Consider the following 23,577-nt stretch of genomic DNA (forward strand, 5'->3'; position numbering starts at 1 on the left):
TAGTTGGGTGGATCATCTTTCCAAAAAATAATAATAATAGTGTTTGTAAGATTACTAGCAAAAGTATTGTTATTCTTATTGATGTAGGACCATAAGTGACTTACACCATTAATGCCACTCACACAAAATATTATAGATGGGTCATACTCGAGAGATTTTATTTTCTTTGCAAAAGATAAGTGATGAAGACAAGATATAAAACTATTATCTTATTGAGATATTCATGTGCATATTAATCATGGTTTTGAAGTTTGCATAGACAATATGGCATGTGAGTTGATGAGTAATTTTGAGGCCCTCCAATATGGCAAAGCATTTATTTCACTTGGAGGGTAATAATTTTGCTATCCCACTTATCTGATTTAATTGCTCTGAACATACCACTATGAAATATTTGACTCCTCATCAGAATGGACTCAATTTAATTGCTCTGTATTTTCAAAAATCAAAGTTTTTTTCTTCTTTGTAATCTATATTAAATAAATTAACAGCTCTCTTCTTAGGTTTATCTTAATTTTTTTTATCATTTTCCTGAATGACTTTAATTGTTTATCATTACTGTTCATCCACAATTAAAATTCGGCTTGAATTTATTATAGGTTTATCTTATCAATTATGTTGAAGCTAATCATGAATAAGAATGAAATCATGAATATATAATTAGAGGACAGATTTGTTGCTTACATATTAGGGCATGCAATAATCATGACATATGACATATGATATAGTCTTTATCAACTAAACTAACTATTCGGCACCAATAGTGTACTCATATGCAAATCCAATTTTCTTGTACCTTATGTTCTCCATAGATTATACAATATAAACAATTACAATATAAATAATTTATAATTATTTAATTATATATATAATTCATAAATACGAATGGCGGTTTAGTTTCATGTAAATAATTATCGTAATATCACTATTAGTTATGTAGACAAAGATTAAGAATTACCTACAATGATGTAATGAGTAGATTATTATTGTTATTTTAAGCTAAAATATTTTGAATTAATAGTTCAAGAATGATATTAACGTGACAATTGGTATTAATTTTAACATTAAAAAAGTCGATGAAAATTAAGATTGACTTATAAGAGCTTGATAAATATATTATTTTTAAATTTAGTTGAGCATTTTGAACCGATTTCATTGGATAGTGATAATTAGGGTGCATTTTAAATGTTAACTTTTTTCTTAAATCTCATTCATTTATCTTAATAATGATATTAATTGCATTATACACATGGACAACAAGGCATCTTTCATGTGATAAACAATAAATATATATAGTTTTACCCAACTTTATACATATCCAATGAAATAATAATCAACGCTACGCGCAAAAAAGATTTTGCATGTGAAATAGTTGAATTAGAAATCAGCGTTCATAATATATGTCAAGGCGCTTTCGATGGTGTCTTACACTTTGGTTATAGGTTTGCAGAAACCATCTCATTCACAGCCTAAAATACCATCAAACTTGTTTGAGAGACGTCATTGTTTAAGAGCAGTAAATTCATGTGTCGGCATCACACCAAATGACATGTTGATCATTCTATGAATTTGACATGGAACGATCTGAATCGATTGAATGATACTGTTTCGGAATAGATGTTGTCAATCATGCATGTGCTACGATTAATAAATGCTTTCGATCAGCAAAACCACTTTTGTTGGGAACTCGGTGTTTACACCTCTTGCCATTTACTTTGGTGGATGAGATAACATGCTAATACATCTGATCTTTGAGTTAGATTTTCTTGAAAGCTTGATGATAATAATCCGGATTTTTAGCAATATAATTAAGGAAAAATAACGCATTAAACATGCTTAGAAGTTGAAAGATCTTTTGTTAGCAGTGGTCAACGGGAAGAGTTTTCAACGCAGCTAAACTGCGGCAAGTTAAGAGGAACATGATTCCGTGTTTTCGGAGGATTTGCACCTTCTTCGCCTTCCCCATTTGACATTTCTGCTCTGAGAATAGTTCCTGTATAGACTACGCGGATTGTTGCTAAGTTGTGTGTCTGACCTCCTCCCTCTTTCGTCTCAGTGTCTCTCACCGAACCCTCCTCCACCAGAGGCGTCTTCAGATGTCTATATAACTCCGTCAGGATGACTTGTTTCTTCTAACCACCAGAAGAATTTATTCATGCGGTTTGAGTAGATATCGTTGCGGTCACACTCGGCTACCTTACAACGATGTCTAGGCATTCATGGCGGTCCTTCATAACAAGCTGCTGGAGAAGCACCAAAGAGGGCTCCGTGACAGAAACCAAGAAGCCTCGGCCGATTCCCAAGTCCCCCCAGAGGCTGTCCTATTATGATATCAGCAACTCCGGCACTCCGCTCTCCCCCGAGGACCTGTCTCTGAGTCTTCCAGGATCAAATCTCCATGTGTTCACGCTTGCGGAGCTGAAGGCCGTGACGAGGAACTTCTCCACGACTAATTTCATCGGGTCAGGCGGCTTCGGTCCCGTCTTCAAGGGGTACGTCGACGACAAGCTGCGGCCGGGGCTGAAGGCGCAGCATGTGGCGGTGAAGTCCCTGGACTTGGAGGGGCTGCAAGGCCACCGGGAATGGCTGGTGAGTATTCATTCTTGCAGCACTGTTTGGTCTCAAAACTCGGTGGAATTTAGCCTCGCCGTGATTTGTTCTTAGGCTGAGGTTATATTTCTTGGACAATTGCGGCATCCTCATCTGGCGAAACTGATCGGCTACTGCTGTGAGGATGAGCACCGGATGCTGGTTTACGAGTACATGGCTCGAGGAAGCCTGGAGAACCACCTCTTCAAGAGTAAGTCTCCATTGCTCAATGATTACATCCTTAATTGCAAGGCATCCCTGTTCCTATTAGAAGAATATAGATTAATGAAGCAAGGAAGATAACCTTTTCTATTCATCCACGAATTTTTCAAATCTGGCATACAGTGAAAATGGCCAAACAATGTCAGTGGTTAGGATAGGGAAAGCTTAAAAAGCAAGGCAGGTAAACTATCACATCGACGTGGTTTGCTTTGGCACCACAATTTCACCGAGAACCTCTTCAAGGAGAAGACTAAATCAAGCATCTAAATGTTCGCAGGGTTGCTTGCTTCGTTGCCATGGTCTACGAGGATAAAGATAGCAGTGGGAGCTGCCAAGGGGCTTGCGTTTCTTCACGAAGCAGAGAAGCCCGTGATCTACCGCGACTTCAAAGCCTCAAACATATTACTAGACTCGGTAATATTCCTGCACCTTCCTCCTCCCTAAAGTCATAGGGTTGAAGAAGTCAACGAGAAAGTTGAAGTGTGTATTCACGTTGTCAATTTGGTCTTCGTATCTAAACGCAAATGCATTGTCGTCATCCCTGAAGTAGTTGGCGTGTAGCTTTCAATGACATGTGGATGACGTTAAACCAAGTTGGCTGGTTCAATTTTGGATCTGAACGCTTCAGCTTTATGTCAGGCTGAACTCACATCTGAAATGCTTTAGGAAAGGAAAGCAAGTGAGCCATTTTACTTGTTGAATAAGGAGAGGCAGAGTGTCTATTGTCCATAGTAGGGTTATAGGGTGTTTCAGATCCAATCCAATTGGAGCCAACCGGTTTCAAAATAGTTCGATTTTAATCGGTTCATATTTTGAAGTTATAAATATTTCTGACTAGGAGCGTTCTTTTTCAGTTCCATTAGTCGGTTAAAATCGAATCGATTTTAATTTACACAATATCAATCTAATCGAATTTACTATAGATTCAAATTGATTAATTGAGTCAAATTTGATCCAATTTCACAAGTAAGATGAGTTCAATTTTATAAATTTTACCGGTCTAATTGAACCAAATTTCGGTTCGGTTCACTTGGACCGAATCAATTTATCGAATCCCATCAATTTATTTAAATATATATGATAATTTTAAATTATAAATCAATTAATCGAACTGGTTTGGTTCAGTTGAACCAAACCAAATCGATTCGGACCTCTTAACTGTCCGGTTTAAACCGATTCGAGGGGGGGGGTCTTACCATGCAAACGTCCATGTTACGTGAGCTTGAGCTGATCATCTCTACTGCAAAACGCAGGACTACACGGCGAAGCTTTCGGACTTCGGGCTGGCAAAGGACGGACCCCAAGGAGAGGAAACGCACGTCACAACCCGTGTCATGGGAACACGTGGCTACGCCGCGCCGGAGTACTTGTTGACTGGTAAGACTCCGAACGAAGCTAATTTGCTGTCGACTCTCTTTCGTCTTCATGAACAAGGAGCTCACTGCCTGGTCATCCTTACCCAGGCCACCTGACGGCGAAGAGCGACGTCTACAGCTTCGGAGTGGTACTGTTAGAGCTGCTCAGTGGGCGGCGGTCCGTCGACAAGAACCGGTCAAACCGGGAGAAGAACCTCGTCGAATGGGCGAGGCCTCAACTGAACAATCCACAGAAGCTGAGCCGCGTCATGGATCGCAACCTCGAAGGCCAGTACTCCACCAAAGGTGCGCAGAAGGCAGCGGCAGTGGCTTACAAGTGCCTCAACCTCAACCCCAAAAAGAGGCCTGACATGAGAGCCGTCGTGGAAACCTTGGAGCCTCTGCTGGAGATGAATGACGTACCCATCGGCCCCTTCGTGTACACAGCGCCAGCAGAGACAGAAAATGATGGCAGGAAGGAGATGGACGTGAAGACTGCAGCAAAGGTGAACGGACTCAAGCAACGGGTCCCCAACTCAGCGGTCCGTTCTGAGGCCACCATTCACATGGATAGCAAGGGTTTGTACAGGAACTCTCCAAGGCACCACCAGAGCTCGAGGAGACAGAACAGGGAACATGGAGTGTGACTCTTTATGTTATGTATAGAGAACAGATTGATGATGCATTGTATTGGTTTCCTCTTTACATGTTCAGATAATAGTGAATGTTTGGAAGAAGTTTTGGCAAAGATTGTGCAGTTTAATGCCGCAAATTAATGGAATATGGCTGAAAGGAAGGTTATTGGATCAACAGCTTATACATTCTCCAATTCTTTGGTTCATTGCATCATATGTGTGTGGTGAAGAAAGATGGGCTAAGATAATAATCTCGTATTACTAAGGATTAAAAGAGTCGAGTTATACTGGATCTAATCTACAACTTAAATAAAAGCTTAAGATTTTGATTGAATTGGCATAAAGTCTTATATATGTTATGTTGATCCCGATTAGTTCGACTCAAATTCATCATTATTTGATTTCTGAAAATTTATACATTTGTTTCTTTTCTATTTTTCAATTGTTGTCAAACTTAATCTCTATCATAATAATACATATTAAGTCTATCGTCTCCTATTTATACAGGTAAGGAGGATTTTCCTCAACAGATTAGAGGACTTTCCTCAACATAGTAGAGAGATTTTCTCATAGTTAGGAAAATCTTATCTGCTATCATGCCCCCGCAAGATGGTGCTCATGTCAAGAACACTAATCTTGGATCGATGTAATGCAAAATTTTGACGAGTGAGAGGCTTAGTGAGTGAGTCGGCTAACTGATCAGCCGAATGGACATGAGAAACTCGTAGTTGACGGCAGACAACTGGATCTCGCATAAAATGAAAGTCGATGGTAATATGTTTCATGCAGGAGTGAAATACTGGATTAGCGCACAAATAAGTAGCTACGATATTATCTCAATATATTGTAGGCGTATAGTTGATGTTGAGTTCCTTCAATAGTAGATTTGTGACCCAATTGAGTTCTGCAGTGGCAGTGGCGATGACATGGTATTCAGCTTCAGTTGTAGACCGTGCGATTGTCATTTGCTTCTTAGAACTCCAACTAATTGGATTAGTGCCAAGGAAGATAATATACCCCGATGTGGATGTTCTATCATCAAAGTTGTCTGGCCAATCAGCATCGGTAAAAGCATGAAGCTGAAGTAGAGAGTGTTTACAAAGAAAGAGACCATGATTGAGGGTCCCCTTAAGATATCGCAGGATTCGTTTGGCCGTAGACCAGTGTATAGTAGATAGTCTCTGCATAAACTGTGATAATTTGTTGATTGCAAATGAGATATCGGGACAGGTGAGAGCTAAGTATTGTAGGGAACTAACAACTTGTCGATATTGAGTGGGTTCCGTAATAGGACTTCCATCAGATAATTTGAGAGAGCCACTAGCAAAAAGAGGAGTTGTAACCACATTTGCGTCCTGCATATTTGTTTTGGATAATAAATATTGAATATACTTTCTTTGTGATAGAAAGAGACCGGAAGATGTGAATGTAGCCTCTACACTCAGAAAGTAGTTCAGGGGTCCTAGATCTTTGAGCGAGAACCGATTTGCCAACTATTTGATAAACGCTTGGATTTCTATGGGGTTGCTGCCTGTGACAATGATGTCATCCACATATACTAGAATATATATTGTGTCACTATGGTATTATCGTAAAAATAACGAGGAATCAGATTTGGAGTTGAGAAAGCCAACGAAAGTCAAAGAGGAGCTAAGTTCAATGTACCAAGCTCTTGGAGCCTGATGAAGTCCATAAATAGCTTTCGAAGTTTGCAAACATGCTTTAGATACTGAGGATGAGTGAAACTAGGAGGTTGTTGCATAAAAACATCTTCGATTAGAGACCCATGGAAAAAGGCATTATTAACATTCAAATATCGTAATTGCTAGCTTTTAGTGGTGGCCAAACTCAGGATAAGCCGAATTATAGTAGGCTTAACAACGGGACTAAACGTCTCAGTGAAATTAACTCCAAGTCGTTGATGTTTGGCGAGGAGGCATGCCTTATATCGGACAACATAACCATCTGGGTTTTGCTTAATTCGAAAGACCCACTTACACCCGATGATGTTTTGTGATCGATAAAAGGGTATTAGATCCCACGTTGAGTCATGGAGGAGAGTATTATATTCCTCACACATGGCAGTACGCTAATGCAGAGATTTTTGGGCTTGAGTTAATGTGGTGGGTTCAACGGTGGTGGATGATGAATCCATGATAGCATGTAGGTTAAGGACTTGACGAGGTTTGAAAATACCACTCTTAGAGTATGTGGTCATATGATGGTTGGAGACTATAGGATCAGGAGGCTGTGTTGGTGGAATAAGCGGTTGAGGGTCAGTGGTACAAGCCAGGTCAAGTGAAGACACGTTAAGGGCACTTGGTCGAGAAGGAGGTAAAGGTAATGGTTGCATTTCGGAACTTATTACCCCATCAATTTTAGAAGAAATGAGTGGAGTAGGAATGGAAGGAATCGACAATTGCTAAACTGGAGTAGTATAGCATGGATCATAAGGGGAGGAACTGGACGATATCATGGGAGGCTCGTCCGATAGGACCGGAGGTATACTCCAGTGAGAATTGGATAGTGAAGTAGTCTGCATGGCAGGATAGTGATGGTTGTGGAAAGGAAAGTTAGACTCAACAAAAATAACATGACGTGATATAAAGACTTTGTGAGTATAGAGATTATAGTAGCGGAAAGTATTATATTTAAGTGAGTAACCAATAAAGACGCAAGGACTAGATCTTGATGTTAACTTATGAGAGGCATAGGGATGTAACCAAGGATAACATAGACAACCGAACACTCTAAGTTTATGAAGGTTTGGGGGTTTGTAAAATAGTGTGTCAAAGGGGGACTGGTACTATAGTACTGCTGTAGGTATTCTATTAATAAGGTAGACTATGGTTTGAAAGGTTGTTGTCCAAAAGGTTGGAGGCATGGAAGCCTGATGTAAAAGTGTAAGCCCAGTTTCTACTATATGCCGATGTTTGCATTCGGCAGAGCCAACTAGTTGAGAAATATGCGGGGGAGACTTGATGTGTTGGATTCCACAAGTTGAGAGATAGGATGCCAAAGCTTGATATTCACCGCCACCATCAGAGTTGACCGTTTTGATTATAGACTGAAATAGTTTTCGACCAACTTTCGGAAGGTGGGAAAGATGCTGAAAATGTCAGATTTTTTATGAAGAGGATATAGTCATGTGTACTTAGTGAAGTGATTTACAAAAATGACATAAAATTTAAACTTATCAAAAGACAGGATTGGAGCAGGACCCCAAATATCGATATAAATAATTTCAAATGATTTAGAGGAGGAAATGAAAGATGAGCCAAAAGGCTGCTGATGACTTTTATTACTAAGACATGCATGACAATGCATTATAGAACTAGTGAATTTAAAAATAGGAAGAGAGTAACGAGAAAGTAATTTTTGCTAAATAAGGGACGAGGGATGACCAAGACGATGATGCCACATATCAACTGGAGCCGCAACAGAAGAATGAATAGTGGGCTGGGTTATTTATGAAGCTGATGGCCATTCGTAAATATTACCTCTATTCGGGCCCTGGACCAAGGATGCCCCCGTGCTCAAGTCCTTAATAAGAAATAAATCAGGAAAAAATTCAATTAAAGTATTGTTATGTTTGTAAAATTGAGAAATGGAAATGAGGTTGTATTTAATATAAGGGGCGCATAAAACATCATCGAATGTAAATGTAGTAGAATCAGAATTAAGTGTTGTGGAACCAGTATGAGTCATAGGAAGTCTTTTACTATCACTGATGATGATATCTTCATCGCTATCATAGGGATTGTGAAGAGACAAATTCTGAAGATTAGCGGTGATGTGATGAGAGGCGCTAGAGTCGACAATCTAGTTGGACTGGGTAGTCGTCGGAGTAGTTATGAGATTTGCCTGAGGCTAGTGTGGCGGAGCAAGGAGGCAGGGATGAGACCAGTAAACTTTAGTGGAGTGTCCGACTTTATCACATAGTTGGCAGACTACCCGTCTTTGATGGCTCAGTGGGGCAGGATGCCAAGATGGACGATTATTAGAGTTGCCACTTTGCAAGAAGTTATTATTAGAAGGATAAGAGGGGTGTTGCATGAGACCCATATAATCAAGATGTGTATTGGCCAAACCTTTGGTGATGTTCGGAGGGTACCGAATACTTTTCCGTTTAGACTTGTGACTAACTTGAGCTATGATAGTCAGTCCGGGCAGTTTGTCCGCAAGCTTCAAATATGTCTTATAGTCAGTAAGCTTGTCATAGAGTTCTTCAAAGGAGATTGGTTAGTCGTGTGTCTGAATTGCAGTAGCCAATTCCTTTTAGTCGCCGTCGAGACCATTGAAGGTATAGATAATGATCTCTTCATCACATAGGGAATAACCTATCAAAGCCAAGTCATCGATGATAACCTTGATATTTTGTAGATAATTAGTGATAGTACTTCTCTCTTGTTTTGTCACCATCAGCTTGGATAGAAGACTGTGCTTGCGAGTACGTGAATTATTCACCAAGGTTGTTTACAGTTTAAACCATACATCGGTAGCAGTCACACATGAAGATATTAAAGGAGAGACGGATCCAGCAATTGGGGCTTGAATAGCTTGGAGGGTGAGATGATCTCGATGCAATCACAGTTTGTGAGCTGGATTGGGTACTGGACTGGGTTCTCCAGAGATATTGAGCATGGTTGGCGGACAATTGAAAGGGCCATCAATGTAGCCTAACAAGTCGTATCCAAATAAGAGATTAGAAAATTGAGCCCACCAAGATGCATAGTTGTCATCCTTCGATAACTTGAAAGGGATTAGCATGGCAGCACTGATGGAGATAAGCCCTGTAGGAGACGAAGGGTGAGTCTCTGCAGAAATAAGAACTGGAAAATCAGAAGAAGAAGAAGAGAACGAAGACATCCCAGTTTTTTTTTTTAGGCTGCTGCAGCTCACTGCTGCTGTGGCTGCTGCTACACAGCGACTGCTGCAGTAGAGGAAGATGTTGTAGGAGGAAGCTGTAGTAGCGATGCTATTGGAGGAGAAATCTATAATGATTTGGGGAATCTGTAGGCAGCGAAGAAATCTGCAGTCGACGAAGAGGGCCCAACCGCGATAACCGGGAAGGTAATGGGAGCCCGCGATGGTCTCCCATAAGATCTTTTCATCGAACGACCAAGGAGATGCCCGCTACAATTTTAGAGGACGAGGCAGAACGGTCGCGACCCTTCTCGCTCGAGCGAGATGCGAGAACAAGGAGGAGAGGAGAGTGCAGTCGACTCTACTTCGCCTCTACTTCAAAGAATGTCGCCGGCACAGAGAGGAGAAGAGGGAAGGACAAGCCGCGATCTAGTTGTTGAAGGAGGTTGCATCCACCGTTCGCTTACGGAGAGGAAGCTGTAGCATCCATCGTTCTCTGTGGAACAGTAATGAAGATGCCACCAACGTCGAGTGTGGTCATGGTGGGAGCAGCGAGCGGTTGGAGTCGTGGCCGAGGAAGCTGGTCCACTTCTTAGAGAGCCTTCACGGTGATGGCTCTGATACCATATTAAAGTAGAGTAGAAGACAGAAATGATCGAAGAAGATTTACATTAATATGTCATTCTTCTATTTATACAACGAGGAAGGATTATCCTCAATAGATTAAATGATTTTTCTCGAAAGAATAAAAAAATTATCTACTATCCCCAAGTTTTTAGACGATCGAAGTCTCCTTCTGCCTCATCCGATGATGCAAAAGGAAATATATCATTTTGCAGCAAAAGATACAATGATTTGGATTTGATATAATACATCGAAGTCAACGCTTTACCAATTAAATTAATCAGTATGTTTGTAAGAACAAAAATTGATGTAATGTGTGATGGGTAATGTGTGAGTCAGTGGATCGTCCTACTAATCACAAAACCGATAAGATATTCGATGAGAAATTAGTCATACAATGCACCTTTGGGCAACGAAAAATTAATGCCGGTCTTCTTCTTCCTCACCGCGTCCGCTTTCTCCGCCCCGACCTTCCCCTCAGTCCTCGTCGCTGCTCGAATCCGACATCGAATTACGGTATAGGAAATCGGGCGGCAAGTTTGGGAACCTGGCCATCGGTCTCATCCGCCTCTCCGATCCCTCCCTCGACGACGGTTCCGACTGTGAAGCCGACGTGGACCCGGACCCCGTTCTTGCCGCCGCCAGCGAGTGCTTCTTCTTTTTCTGCTGTATATTCCTAGCAATGTCGACGCAGGTCTTGTCCACCATATCCAAGAAATCCTTCACTATCGTAAAGAGCTGGAGTGGGTGAGCCCCTTTGACACTGGAGTCACCGGCATGGTAGTACTCTGTAGTCTTCTTCACCAGCTCCAACACCCTCGCTTGCTCTCCTCTCGCCGCCTTTAGCTCATCCTCTGATTCCTCGACAAAGGTCTGCATCTCCCTCGCGAACCCGCCCACGCCGCACGTCTCCAGCACCCGCCTGATCTCTGTCACGCGGGCTTGCAGCGTCGGGCAGGTGGTTATGAGCTCGCTGTAGTCGATGCCCGCTGCCCTCTTCAGGTTGGCGAACTTGTCGCTGAGTCCACCGACGATGGGCAGGCCGAGCATTATGTACTCCTTCTCCCTCTCTTCCCGTCCTGCGGAGCGGCTCGTGGACCGGTCGAGGGTGGCGCCGCTGTTGGAGCGATGGAGACTGTAGTTGCGGTTGACGACCAGGCTCTTGCCCTCCGATCGCACGACCTCCTCCACCACGAAGTGGAGCAGCGTGGTGCTCCCGTCGCTGCTCTTCACGTCGGCCAGCTTGAGGAGCGCCGTGAGGTTAAAGGCCTGGGCGTTGCCCCTCGCTGTGCCGGCGTTCATGCGGTTGCCGGCTTTGAGCACGGTCTCCAACAGCTTCAGGAAGGGACCCCGGGTGGGCGTCTTGAGCTCCTTGCAGGCCTGCTCGAGAACCTGCAGGTATCGCTTAAAGGTGCCCACCTCGAGCGCGTAGTTGGACCTGAAAAGCATGGCGTCGAGGCGGGCGAATGGAACGGTGACGGCATGAAGGATGTGGAAGAGGAACGACTCGGCGTCGGCGAGCTTGGATGGGTCGCCGGTGTATCCCAAGACGAGATTCTCTTCGTCCTTGGTGAGGGCGATCTTGGTGAGCCGTTCGAGGACGTCGGTGCTGAGGCCACAGCCCTCGGTGAGGCCGTCGATGATGTCTTGGCGGCTGATGGCCGTCGACCGCAGGACGATGGCGATGTTCTGCGACCTGCGCGGGTCCAGCAGGACTATCTGAGTGATGGCCGCCTTGGAAGTGGAGGGTTTGGCGGCGGCGTCGACTGCTTTCCTGTTGCTGAATGCGCTACCGAAGAGAGCTTCCATGGTGTCTTCGTCAACCCTGTTTCGATTACACAGAGAAATCAAATCAGAACAATGAACTCAAACCAATTATTTTCTTGTGGCTGGTCACTGGTCAATCGATGTTGACAATGCTAAATTACTAAACCACATCAACTATCTTTTGATATTATAATAGACGACTGATGTGCTCAACAAGGACTAAATTTCCTCCTAAATCAGCAAAATCACGCAACTACTAGGTCAACTAACTTCATAATCGTGGTCAAGGGTTGACCAGTTCATGCTACCATGTAAAACATATATAAAAAGATGTTCAAACCTAAATATAAATTGACTTAATCGCATATACATAAATCGTAATCAAGAATTTACTTACTTTAATGAGCCATTGGAGATCTTGTCCCACACCATTGAATGTTCAACGTTAATGGGGTTCATCTTGTCCCAGTGCAATGGCTTCAGCTTCTTGGGCCCACCGTCCGCCGCACCTGCAGCCGATGTCCGCGCTGGGGCCGGTGGCGGAGGCCCCGAAGATGGCGCACCGCCCGGGCGGCGACCGCCTGGTGGCGGTGGTGGCGCTGCCGGTGCTGGATTATTGTTGTTTGGCAGGGGTGGCGGAGGCGGCGCGGGTTTTGGAATTGATTTCGTCGCCGGCGGTGGGGGAGGCGGTGCAGGCGCCGCGGCGTTCGACTTCAACACTGGCGGCGGAGGAGGCGGAGCAGGCGCCGCGGTGTTCGAATTCATCACTGGCGGCAGAGTTGCCGCATTGGACTTTGTCGTCGGTGGTAGCGGAGGAGATGGTGGAGCCGGTGGTCTTGGCGGCTGTGACATATTACTGGTCTCTGTTGGTGCCGCTAGTAGCGACCACGGCGAGCCACTTTGGGGCGGTGGCGAATGTGATGCCGATAACATGGCCGTACTGGGCGGTTGCGAGCTTGTCGAGCCGCTTCCAAACACCGATTGCCGTGACGTCAATGGTATGGCTCTACCTGACGCCGGTGGCAATTGCTGATTGACCTGCGTCGGTCTCCGCCAATACGAGCTCCGATCATGAAAATTCCGGGACGAGGAATCGATGAAGCTAGCCGGAAGCAATGAATTCTCTTGAATCCTCCGATCGTTTCCTGGCGGCGAAGCGAACACATCATACTCGCGTCGTTCTTCATCGGCGTCCTCCCTCGGCCCGAACAGATACCCTTTATTGCAGTGACTGCAGAACTTCGTGTCGAACTCGCGCCAGTACAGAGCATCCAAGCCATCGTCGTCCACGAACGCACTCCTCCGCCGCGCAGGATTCGCATTGGATCGCAGCGGCCGCAAGCGGGTGCTTTTCACGGGTTGTACCGCTTTCTCCTCACGCCGCCTGGCGACGAAGAAATAGAAGACGACGAAGAGGAAGCCGCAGAAGGCACAGCTGCTGACGGCGGCGACGACGACGGCCTTTGTGACACCGGTATCTGTCGGTCTCAAAGATGACGGCGCCGGAGGAGACGACGGATACTGGAAGGCTGGAGAAGGGAGGGACGGGAAGAAGGTCTCTATGTTCCTTTGCAAGGTTGGTTGTGAGGATGTTAGTGTGAGAGAAAGAGAGCAAGAAAGGTAGAAAAGAGGAAGAAGAAAAAGAAGAGGCCTTAGGTCTGAAGCCATGAAGGAGAAGGGAAAGGATCTGAGGGCATGGCGTAGTTGTTCGATCTATGTAGGGGTGTGGAGGTCGCTTGTGGCTTTGGCTCACCTGCCCAGTTTGGCTGACGGATTCAAAGGAAGCCAAGAGTGGTTGCCGGTGGTCGCATTCAACAACTCTGCAGAATAAATGAATTAGGTTGTGATGTTTTACCTCCTCCGACCTGCCTGCCTTGTGTTCAAATGGAAGGACAATAAAAGTCGGAATCTAATATTATATTTGCAATTGAGGTTTTGTCGTTCGAATTCAACTCACGCAAAACCTTCCTTAAACTGTAGTAGTGTTTATCTAAATAATGAACTTACCGTGGTTGAGAATGGAGATGACATGAAAGAATAGGAGACATCATGAGTATTTGAAACTTCAATTTTTTTTTATGTCTTTTATCTTTCTTTGTGCAAAATATAAGTTTTGAGTAAATTTCATTGATGTATAATGTACAAAGGATATTTAATAATTATCTCATGTTTGATCGTAATGAACGTTTTTTTAATCTAAGATAAACGTATAACGACAAAGATGTGTTAATCGTATCGTATACTTTAGATTTTTTTTTATTCGTAGTAAATGTATCATGCGCAAAGAGATTCGTCGATTGTATCATATGCAAACAAGTTATACGCAAAGGGGATACATTGATCACTTCAGATCTAAAACATGGTCTTATGGATAGCTATATTTTAATATAAAAAAACTTTTACATAATGAATTTGTTAAGAGTTGAAGCTTTTAAAAGATACAAAATATTTTATTTTGTTATCTCAAGTCCAACTATGGTGAGATGGGCCATTGCAGGCCCGTTGAGCAAGATGAGAAGAGATTCGATGAGGAGATATTAAGATATGATAAGGAGCGGAAGAATTGCTCGAAGAGGGGAGGTCTGAATTGAGGCCGAATCCAATGAGGTCGAGATTGAGATGATTCCAAGTTGCTGTCCGATTGCAAGCAATTTGTTGTGATAGATATCGATCCTAATTGGCAGGTCGATAGGAACAGCTTAAACTGTGAGGGCTGATGCTATCTAACTTGGTAATATGGTTTAGGATTCTAAAAATAATGTAACCGGAGAACAAAGAATCTAATTTAAGCTATTCCATTGGAAAAATTTATTATAGCGAAATAATTATTTTTCCTCTTTATATATCAAAATGAGTTTCTCATCAAAATATTAATTTATTATTAAAAATAAATAATAAAATAATAAATCAATTAGAAACTAAGATACCGAATTTTTTACATAAAAAATTCAATATGAAAAAAATCATCATGGGATCGTAGCCCACTTCAAATTTTTACTATCATAAATAATGATAACAAATTTATAATAAGTCTTCTCCCGAATAACTAGCGGATCATAATAATATCAACAACACATGTCTTAGCTCAATAGTAACATATTATCATCAAATAAATTTCGAAAAAAAATTTAGATCTCACCAAGTGGATATAGCAAAAAAGCATCTTAGAGGATAAATTATATATCGATACCGTTAAGATTATAGAGCTTTTGCAATGATTCTTCATATAAAATTTGAGCTAAAAATGATAAAGTCTAGCAAAAACCTTAAAACCATAACATTTCTTTCTCTATTCAGTTTTTTCTCGGCATGCTTTTGTTCGCAGCACTCTCACGTCATATGTCACTTTTTTTTTAATAAATTAAATTTAGGCTCAATACCTAAATACATCCGTCTAAGCTTAGGACTCAACAGATTCTACCTAACATAATTGGTTAAAACTTCGGTTGTTTAATAGTAAAGTTCATCATTAAGGAAAAGAATTTTGCAGAATTAATTCTTGATTTTTTTAAGTAAATACCTTAGTTAAATATTTGCAAGTCATTATCTATTCTTAAAAATTTTAAAATTAATTTGTTAGGGAAAAAAATCTAAGTATGAAAAAACTTCTATGTTAAAAGGAAAGAAATCCAAATGTAAATTAAGAGACTACACAAGAGATTCCAGATTATGTCTAGGTTAATTCAAAAGAAAATTTTATTCATTATATTTAATTATTTTCATATAGTGAATAATTTATTTTCATATACTAAATTTTAGACTGGCTAATCGGATTTGAGTTCGATTGTTAATAGTTAAATCTATTTATTTGTTATCGTAGTAATATACCCTAATATCATTCTTTGTGTCCGATGGGTTAGGAAGAGATGTTAGATTTATGACCATATTGAGTATTATTTTCCCACAAAGTTAAAATATGGCTTTGATTAAGTTGTCGAACACAACTGGTTTGACTTGTGACCATGCGATCTCCCATAACATTATAGGACCTAATCAAACTTATATTTATAAATTTATTTTAATTGGTTTAGATCTATTTTAGTTCATAGCTCAATCTCCATGTTGTGTTGTACTATTGATTACTACAAAAGCCTCTTCATGGCATAATCAAGACGATTGTAATTACGATGATAATAATCCAAACCCCTCAAACGAACTATTAATATATTCATGGTAATTATAGAGATCAAATTAATTATTAATTTGTGCATACATCCACTTCATTTAAGTGTAACTATGGAAGCAAACAAATATATTAGTTGTATGAAGGAAAATAAAAGGGGTTCAAACTTACCATATATATATATATATATATATATATATATATATATATATATATATATATATATCATTTAATTATGTTAGAAATATTTAATCATACACGTGAGCTACCATTATCATATATTTTAGTGGCTAAAATATAATATAAATAGTGTTAAGATATATTTTTATTGTCTGATATCGAAAGAAATTGGGATTCAATCATAGTCTATATCAAATAATAAATTAGATTAAAATATCTAGAATAATCTTAAAATGAAGGAAGTATTCAAATAAGAAAAAGGTAAAACATGCGGTCAACGGAAGATGGTAATGAAACACAAACAAATCATAAAGTTTTCACTAATGCTGATCGATTGTGGCATCTCACGGGAGAATATATGCTTCGAAAGCATATATGAATAAATCATTAAAGAACCATGAGATAAACCATTTATATTTTAGGAATATGATAATATTTTTTTTAATAATTAGAAATCATTTAATAAAAAAGAGTAATTCACCTTTTTTTTCTCCTTTTTATCAATTAAAATTAATTTTGACGTCGTTGAGTATCTTTCATTTTCCATAAAAAATTAATTATGTCTCATCTTAAATTTGTTACTGTTTCAGCGATAAGATGGAAAAAGAGTCAACAAAGTCTATTCCTCATAAACCCACCATTAATGTCATATTGACTTATGTTCGTTGACCAAAATGAAGCTTATGATCGCGTGCGGTCACTTCTTTTTCTTTTTGGATTTTGTACAACAAGCGAGAAATTATAGCTCGAAATTTCGACTCTCACTAATCCCTTCGCGTTGACCCCCGGCAGAAGAAACAGGCGCTGCCACTCTCTTTCTTCTCTTATTCTCCGACGGCGGCGGCGTCTCCGGCGATGCCCTCTTCGGTGGCGCCGCGTCGTCCTGCGAGCTGATGAGGAGAGGGAAGTTGAGCAGCGCTCGCGAGCCACGGATGCGGAACGCCGCACGGTCGTAGGCCAGCGCCGCCTCCTCCGCCGTAGCGAAGGTCCCCAGCCAGACCCGCGCCCCTTTCCTTCCCGGGTCCCTGATCTCCGCCGCGTACTTCCCCCACGGTCGCTGCCTCACCCCCCGATAGTTCCTCCCCCTTTCCCGTGCTTGCAGCGGCGGAGGCCGCTGCGGTGCAACGACGGCGGAAAACACCGCACTGTCTCCGCCATTCGCGTCCAACGTCGCGACGGCCTCTTCGTTGAGGAGATGGTCGCGGATCGCGTCGAGGAAGGCGAGGTCGGGGCACCGTCGTTGCCAGTCCTGTTCCATTCTATTGATCCGTGGGATGAACGAGGGAAGAGCAAGCTGAGAGAGTTGTAGTCGTGGCGGCGGTGTTAGATGGGGTTGCAGACGGTCATATAGACGGCGACGAAAGCAACCATCTCCCTCTCTGCCTTCAGCAGCTCGGCTTCGCTGAAGCTTCCTGTTGGGAACGAACACGTGCATGTTTTTCACGTGCAAACTTACCTTTAAAATAAGATAACGTATATAATCTAAGACTTTTCCTTTTCAGGCAAGTCTTCGCTCCGTTGAAATGGTCAGCGGTCGCATTTGGACTGCGCCGCCGCCCCCGTATCTAATGGTAATATGTTGGATCGAACAAGGCCAAATTGGGCACATCGAGTTCACGAGTTAGGTGGGTTTTGTTCTTCGTCTTCCTGCGAGGAAAAGGGTTTAGCCAAATAGACCACATGATATGCAAAAAGAGTAAAGATCTCAATTTAGGGTCAATCTAAATTCTAATGGACATAGAAACTAATGGTGCAATTTATTGCAGGGGTACAAACCCTTACAACTAAGTCTGATCATGATTGAATAAGGATTGGAAACGTAATGGAGAGAGAGGATGTATTTACAAATAGAAATCACTAAATAAATAAATGCTTGTCGGATATATGTACTGTAGCTAACCTTCCGACCAACCTTGCGAGATATACACACATATAGTTGTGATACCATTTCATCTATTATTTTCCCAATAATTGTCCGATGTCAATTAAAGTGTGATGTATGTAATGTAATCATTATTATTAAATATTTTATTTAATAATAATATAACCGTTCTTAAGTTCATCATTCATTATAATCAATTTCATCAATATTTTAATTTTTCATTCTAAATAAATTATTTATTATTAAATATTTTATTTAATATCATTAAAAATTTTCGTTATGGTTCAAACATTAAAATTTGAATTAATTCTTGAACGTTATGAGTTTGTGATAATAAATATTCTTGATGAAAGAAAATCTATATAAATGAGGATTTTGGTAAGGCTCAACATCTCTTTGAAGTTAAAAGGATTTCCTATACCATCTAAAGTGAGAGTTCTGAGTTGAGAAGTGTCAAAGTTCAAGAAAAAATCATTACTGAAATTCTTGACAACAATGATTGGAGGTACGCTATTTCGTTTTCACATTAGTTTTATTGTGTTTCTATTATAATGATTTAGAAACATATTTTAATATCAAAAATATCTAACATGTAAAACAATTTCGTTAAAACTAGCATCTTATAAAACATAATATCACAAAATATTCGAACAAATAATTTCATGAAAATTAGCACCTTATAAAACACCATATAAACAAAGTAAAAGGTATCGCTAGCCTTTCAATTGTTGGTACGATATTATATCAATCATTATGATTATAATGCCTTTTTACGAGCATCTCGATTCTTGATCAACTTAGATCTTGGAAAAACATATATTTGAACCCTTAGTTAATCTTATCAATTGAGTTGTGCATCATCGGAATAAAAGATGCCTAATGTCTCTCCTTTTTCAAAGATAACAATCGATGATGCATGACATAAGATAGAACTTGAAACAATTGACTCTACAATATCACGAAAGCAAGTGCGTATTAAACAAGGAGTTTCGTTCACCTATTATCATGTAATTTCCATGTATATTAGATATTAGTCGTATATGATAAAATGTCATGCGTACATGAGATATAAGGAATATATTTTTGATGTAGTAATATGAAATATAATCTCGTATAAAAGCATATATGTATAAGCTAAAATATTGAAACTTCAAGCATATTTGTCATCTCGTATCGGCGATCATCACGAAGAAGCCTTCCATCGATCCTCATGTTCTTATTACGATCATGAAAAATCAACAAAGATGTTTCGTTATTAGTAAATTAAAAACATAAAAAGTCATTAAAAAGGTCACGAAGAAAGAGTATTAAAGTAGATTTTGATTGTTTGATTTAGATGTTGTTTCGAAACTAATCGAGGTCCTACTTCGTGTCTATCTTGCCTTCCGCCTTCCATCGATCCTCATGTGCTTACGATTATAAAAAATCGACAAAGATGTTTCGTTATTAGTAAATTAAAAACATAGAAAGTCATTAAAAAGGTCACGAAGAAAGAGTATTAAAGTAGATTTTGATTGTTTGATTTGGATGTTGTTTCGAAACTAATCGAGGTCCTACTTCGTGTCTATCTCGCCTTCCACTTTCCATCGATCCTCATGTGCTTACGATTATGAAAACAAAGATGTTTTATTATTAGTAAATTAAAAACATAGAAAGTCATTAAAAAGGTCATGAAGAAAGACTATTAAGGTAGATTTTGATCGTTTGATTTGGATGTTGTTTCGAAATTAATCGAGGTCCTACTTTGTGTCTATCTCGATGTGAAGTGGAATCATACGTAACTTTCCGATATCGTTCGTTACAAAATTATGTCAAAAATTAAAAATGCATCGGATATTCCTAACAAAACCTCTCAAAAACATAAACTAATTTTTAAATCCATAAATTTAATTAGATGTCAAAGGAGAATGTACCTAAAAATCCTATCAACAAAGATGTTTTTGTATTAGAAAATTTTAAAAATAAAAATATATGAATAAAAAAAGTGTCAAAGTTGATTATTGAATTTTTTATATTAGATTTCAAGATCGTTCGTTGTGAAATTATGTCAAATCATGAAAACAAATGCGTTGAGACATTTCTGACAAAATCCCTAAAAACTTAAATTAGTTTTTGAATCAGAGGATTCAGCTATGTGTGATCTTTAAAAGCAAAATACATTGGAAGAAAGTCCAAGAGATGTTCTTATATTAAAGCTCAAAACCATCGGATTTGAGGTCGTGATTGATTTAGATGTGATCGAATAACGACGAGGTACCAGTCGTTGGTCAGCTTTCTTCGTCAAACCGTGGACTACCAAACGACAACTACCAACGTATGCCATGCATGCATCATGTTGTAATTGAAGTCAATCCTGTCTGCTGCTACCGCTGTGACTAATACAACAAGTGGTGTCATCGGTGATATATGGTGGTATAATGATCAACATGCACACTCGTGATGCTTATACTTCATATAACATTTCACTTGGTCTATTTTGTATAAGACAATATTAGTTTGCCATATTCGAAATCCTCGTTTGAATTGATATGACATTTCACTTGGTTGAAATAAGTTTGCTTCACATATTTTTATACATTTTTACTACTATAACTTGTGTTTATCTAGTCGATGTCGATGTCAAATAAATACCAACACTTTCGATCGAACTAATTACATATTACCTTATATAATTAGTTATTTTTAATATTTTAATTTTATTTATTTTTTAAATTATATTGAGATCCTTATATTTATGAAAGTAAAATATTTAATCATATTTCTCCTTACGTTATACTGTACGTATTATCACGAGTGGAAAATGATACTAAAATAGAGTTAAAAAGATAATTTCATAGTGCTATTCTTATCGTCCAAAGAAAAAAAAAATAGGAGAAAGAAGGGTTTTGTTAGGATACGAAGTAAGTAAGATAGCGCTATTCAATTGCTCCACCTTTTTTCTCTATTTTCGGAAGATTCATTGGAAAGTAAAGCACTCGATAGAAAGAATATTTCTCTTTTTCTTGTAATCCTGCCTCCTCCTCATTTGTCTATTATTATAGAATTATTGGTTTCTCGACTATTGCTTTCACAGAAATTATAAAGGGAAAAATTAATATGGATAAGAATTTTTATACATGACAACACATATTTTTGTCAATAGAACCAATAGCATGAGAAAAAATAAAATTCAAAATATAAGGATCTTAATATAATTTTTAAAAATATAAGAATCATAAAACTAAAGATAGCTACATGGTAATATATAATTAGTCTCACTTCAACCCCTCTCGTTGATCTCCGAGATGTCAATAGTGGTGACACAGAGTTTTTAGAGAGGGAAATCGATCACCTTAAAAAATTATTAGAACAAATTTAGAGCACTCCGACTTTATTTCTCAAAATAATAATAGAATGATTAAGATTTCTAATCCAAACTAGCTTTAGTTTGCACTTGATATCGATGCAGTAGTGCTCATCTCATTAGGAAATATCATATTAGAATATTTTGTTCCAATTAAAATTGGATCCTATTTAGGATCTTAAACCTACTCTTTGGTTGCCACCAGTTTTCTAAACCCAAAAGAAAAGTTGAGTGTCTTTGTGAATGTGGATATGCTTTTCGAAAAGTGATGCCTTGGATCATGTGGGGGTGAAAGAAAGTTTCAGTGACAGCAATGTTTGAGGGGGACATAAAAATGAGCTGTTTTCTTGTAATGAATTAATTATCTTCAGATGCTTAATCAGGAAGATACAGCTTATCTTATACTCGCTAATTATGTGTCGAAGGAAACATATTGCGTCCAATCAATTCCATGACCACTTACTTTAAGAGAGTTCTTCTATTCCCTTTCATGCCATATTTATATTTTAACATTAATTTTTTTTTACTCAATCTTTTGGTAAGTGAGTTTAATATATTTTAGGTGACAAAAAATTCATTGGATTAGATTTTGATAAATGAGGCTGGTAAACGAACATTAGATTAATATTTTAGATGATAAAAATTTATCGAATAAGATTTTAAACTTTTAATCCTTTGTAAATATGGGTTTAGTACCACCGAAGCGATGATTTAAGCGTAAAAATAATTTCGCATTAAATTTTCTTATACGTTTAACCCTCAAACTTTAGAATAGTCTCCTCTTATTGGAGACTATTTCCGATACCAATCTAATGATGTTTATTTCCGATAAACATGTTTATTTTCTCTTAGAATAAACTCATGTTTATTTCCGATACCAATCTAATGATGAAGATGGTTCCAAACTAGATTTGGTTCTATCAGGGCAATCAATCAATATTGACATTAACGAGTGTCCTATCACATCATTACATTTGTTGATGTATCATCAAAACATTTAAATACATTGCATGAGATTGAGGTTAATTTAGTATTGGGTTCTCACTCACATAATATCCTCCTCTAATAAAAGGCATGACATACTGTTGTTTCTTGGTTTAGCCGCATTGTAATGATTCCTTTATCGTTGGTGCCAACGAGTTAGCCGCCCTATTCCAATTCATCATGGTCTTTTTCTTATTTGGACCTAAATACAAGTCTAACTAATCACATTAAATATAAGTCTAATTATTCTTCTTCTTTTTTCTTATTTGGCTACAAACACAACTCAATTTAATCAATATTTGGCTACGGCTTCACTCGTAAATGCAAGTCACATTAACTATTTATCAGAATGATTTTAGGTATTTTACTCTAAAAATTCTTCGATATTAGACTTTAACCGTGGGTATTCATCTTTCATTGATTTGATAAAAGTATCTCTCACCTCCACCAGTAACCTTCAATTGTCGTCACCTTCGTCACTCCATGCTCCCATCATGAGCAGCATCGCCTTCTTCTCCATTGCCTTCGATAGAAGCTCATGAGCAGGGTCAAAAGGCTCCCGTCTTCGATCGTAAGAAAAAGGGAGCAATAGAGGGCGATATAGGCTCTCCGTCTTCGATTGTAAGGAAGGGAGAGCTACAACCACAATGGTTGCAATTTTATTGAGAAAGGTAAGCAATAATGATGCTAGCGATGAACGATAAGAACACTGGTACCAGAGATAGTACGGGAAAGAGAAGTAAGGATGATGACGATATCATGAGAGAAGAGGGTAACAAGACAATGATGATCGACGACAAAAGTGATGACAACGATATCAATTAAAAATCGTTAGTAGAGACGAATGATATTTTTATCAAATCGACAAAAGAGGGATACTCTCAGCGAAAATCTGTTCGGAAGGGCACTATTCGGTAAAAGTTTAATATTAAAATAAATAAGATAAAATAACCAATAATTTTAGTATAATTTAATATTTCAATGATGTAATATCTCCATTCCTTTTT

The 23,577-nt window shown here is 39.3% G+C and overlaps 3 protein-coding genes across 3 annotated transcripts; 1 reads left to right on the top strand and 2 right to left on the bottom strand.

The window, feature by feature from the left end:
* Positions 1-1,971: 1,971 nt before the first annotated feature.
* LOC103986944 (serine/threonine-protein kinase RIPK) lies at positions 1,972-4,972 on the top strand. The gene is made up of 5 exons (XM_009405104.3): positions 1,972-2,589; positions 2,665-2,800; positions 3,089-3,225; positions 4,065-4,188; positions 4,275-4,972. The coding sequence occupies exons 1-5, from the start codon at positions 2,206-2,208 to the stop codon at positions 4,811-4,813; spliced, it is 1,320 nt and encodes a 439-aa protein (XP_009403379.2). The 5' UTR covers positions 1,972-2,205; the 3' UTR covers positions 4,814-4,972.
* Positions 4,973-10,571: 5,599 nt separating this feature from the next.
* Positions 10,572-13,759, bottom strand: LOC135675778 (formin-like protein 16). Its single transcript, XM_065186286.1, has 2 exons — positions 12,456-13,759; positions 10,572-12,116 (listed from the first exon to the last, which is right to left on the bottom strand). The coding sequence occupies exons 1-2, from the start codon at positions 13,724-13,726 to the stop codon at positions 10,769-10,771; spliced, it is 2,619 nt and encodes an 872-aa protein (XP_065042358.1). The 5' UTR covers positions 13,727-13,759; the 3' UTR covers positions 10,572-10,768.
* A 3,341-nt stretch (positions 13,760-17,100) lies between these two features.
* On the bottom strand, positions 17,101-17,619 carry LOC135675389 (ethylene-responsive transcription factor 1A-like). Its single transcript, XM_065185543.1, has one exon. The coding sequence runs from the start codon at positions 17,617-17,619 to the stop codon at positions 17,101-17,103; it is 519 nt and encodes a 172-aa protein (XP_065041615.1).
* Between the last annotated feature and the right edge of the window lie 5,958 nt (positions 17,620-23,577).

This window comes from Musa acuminata, chromosome BXJ1-6 (assembly GCF_036884655.1).
Source record: "Musa acuminata AAA Group cultivar baxijiao chromosome BXJ1-6, Cavendish_Baxijiao_AAA, whole genome shotgun sequence".
Classification (NCBI taxonomy): Eukaryota; Viridiplantae; Streptophyta; class Magnoliopsida; order Zingiberales; family Musaceae; genus Musa; species Musa acuminata.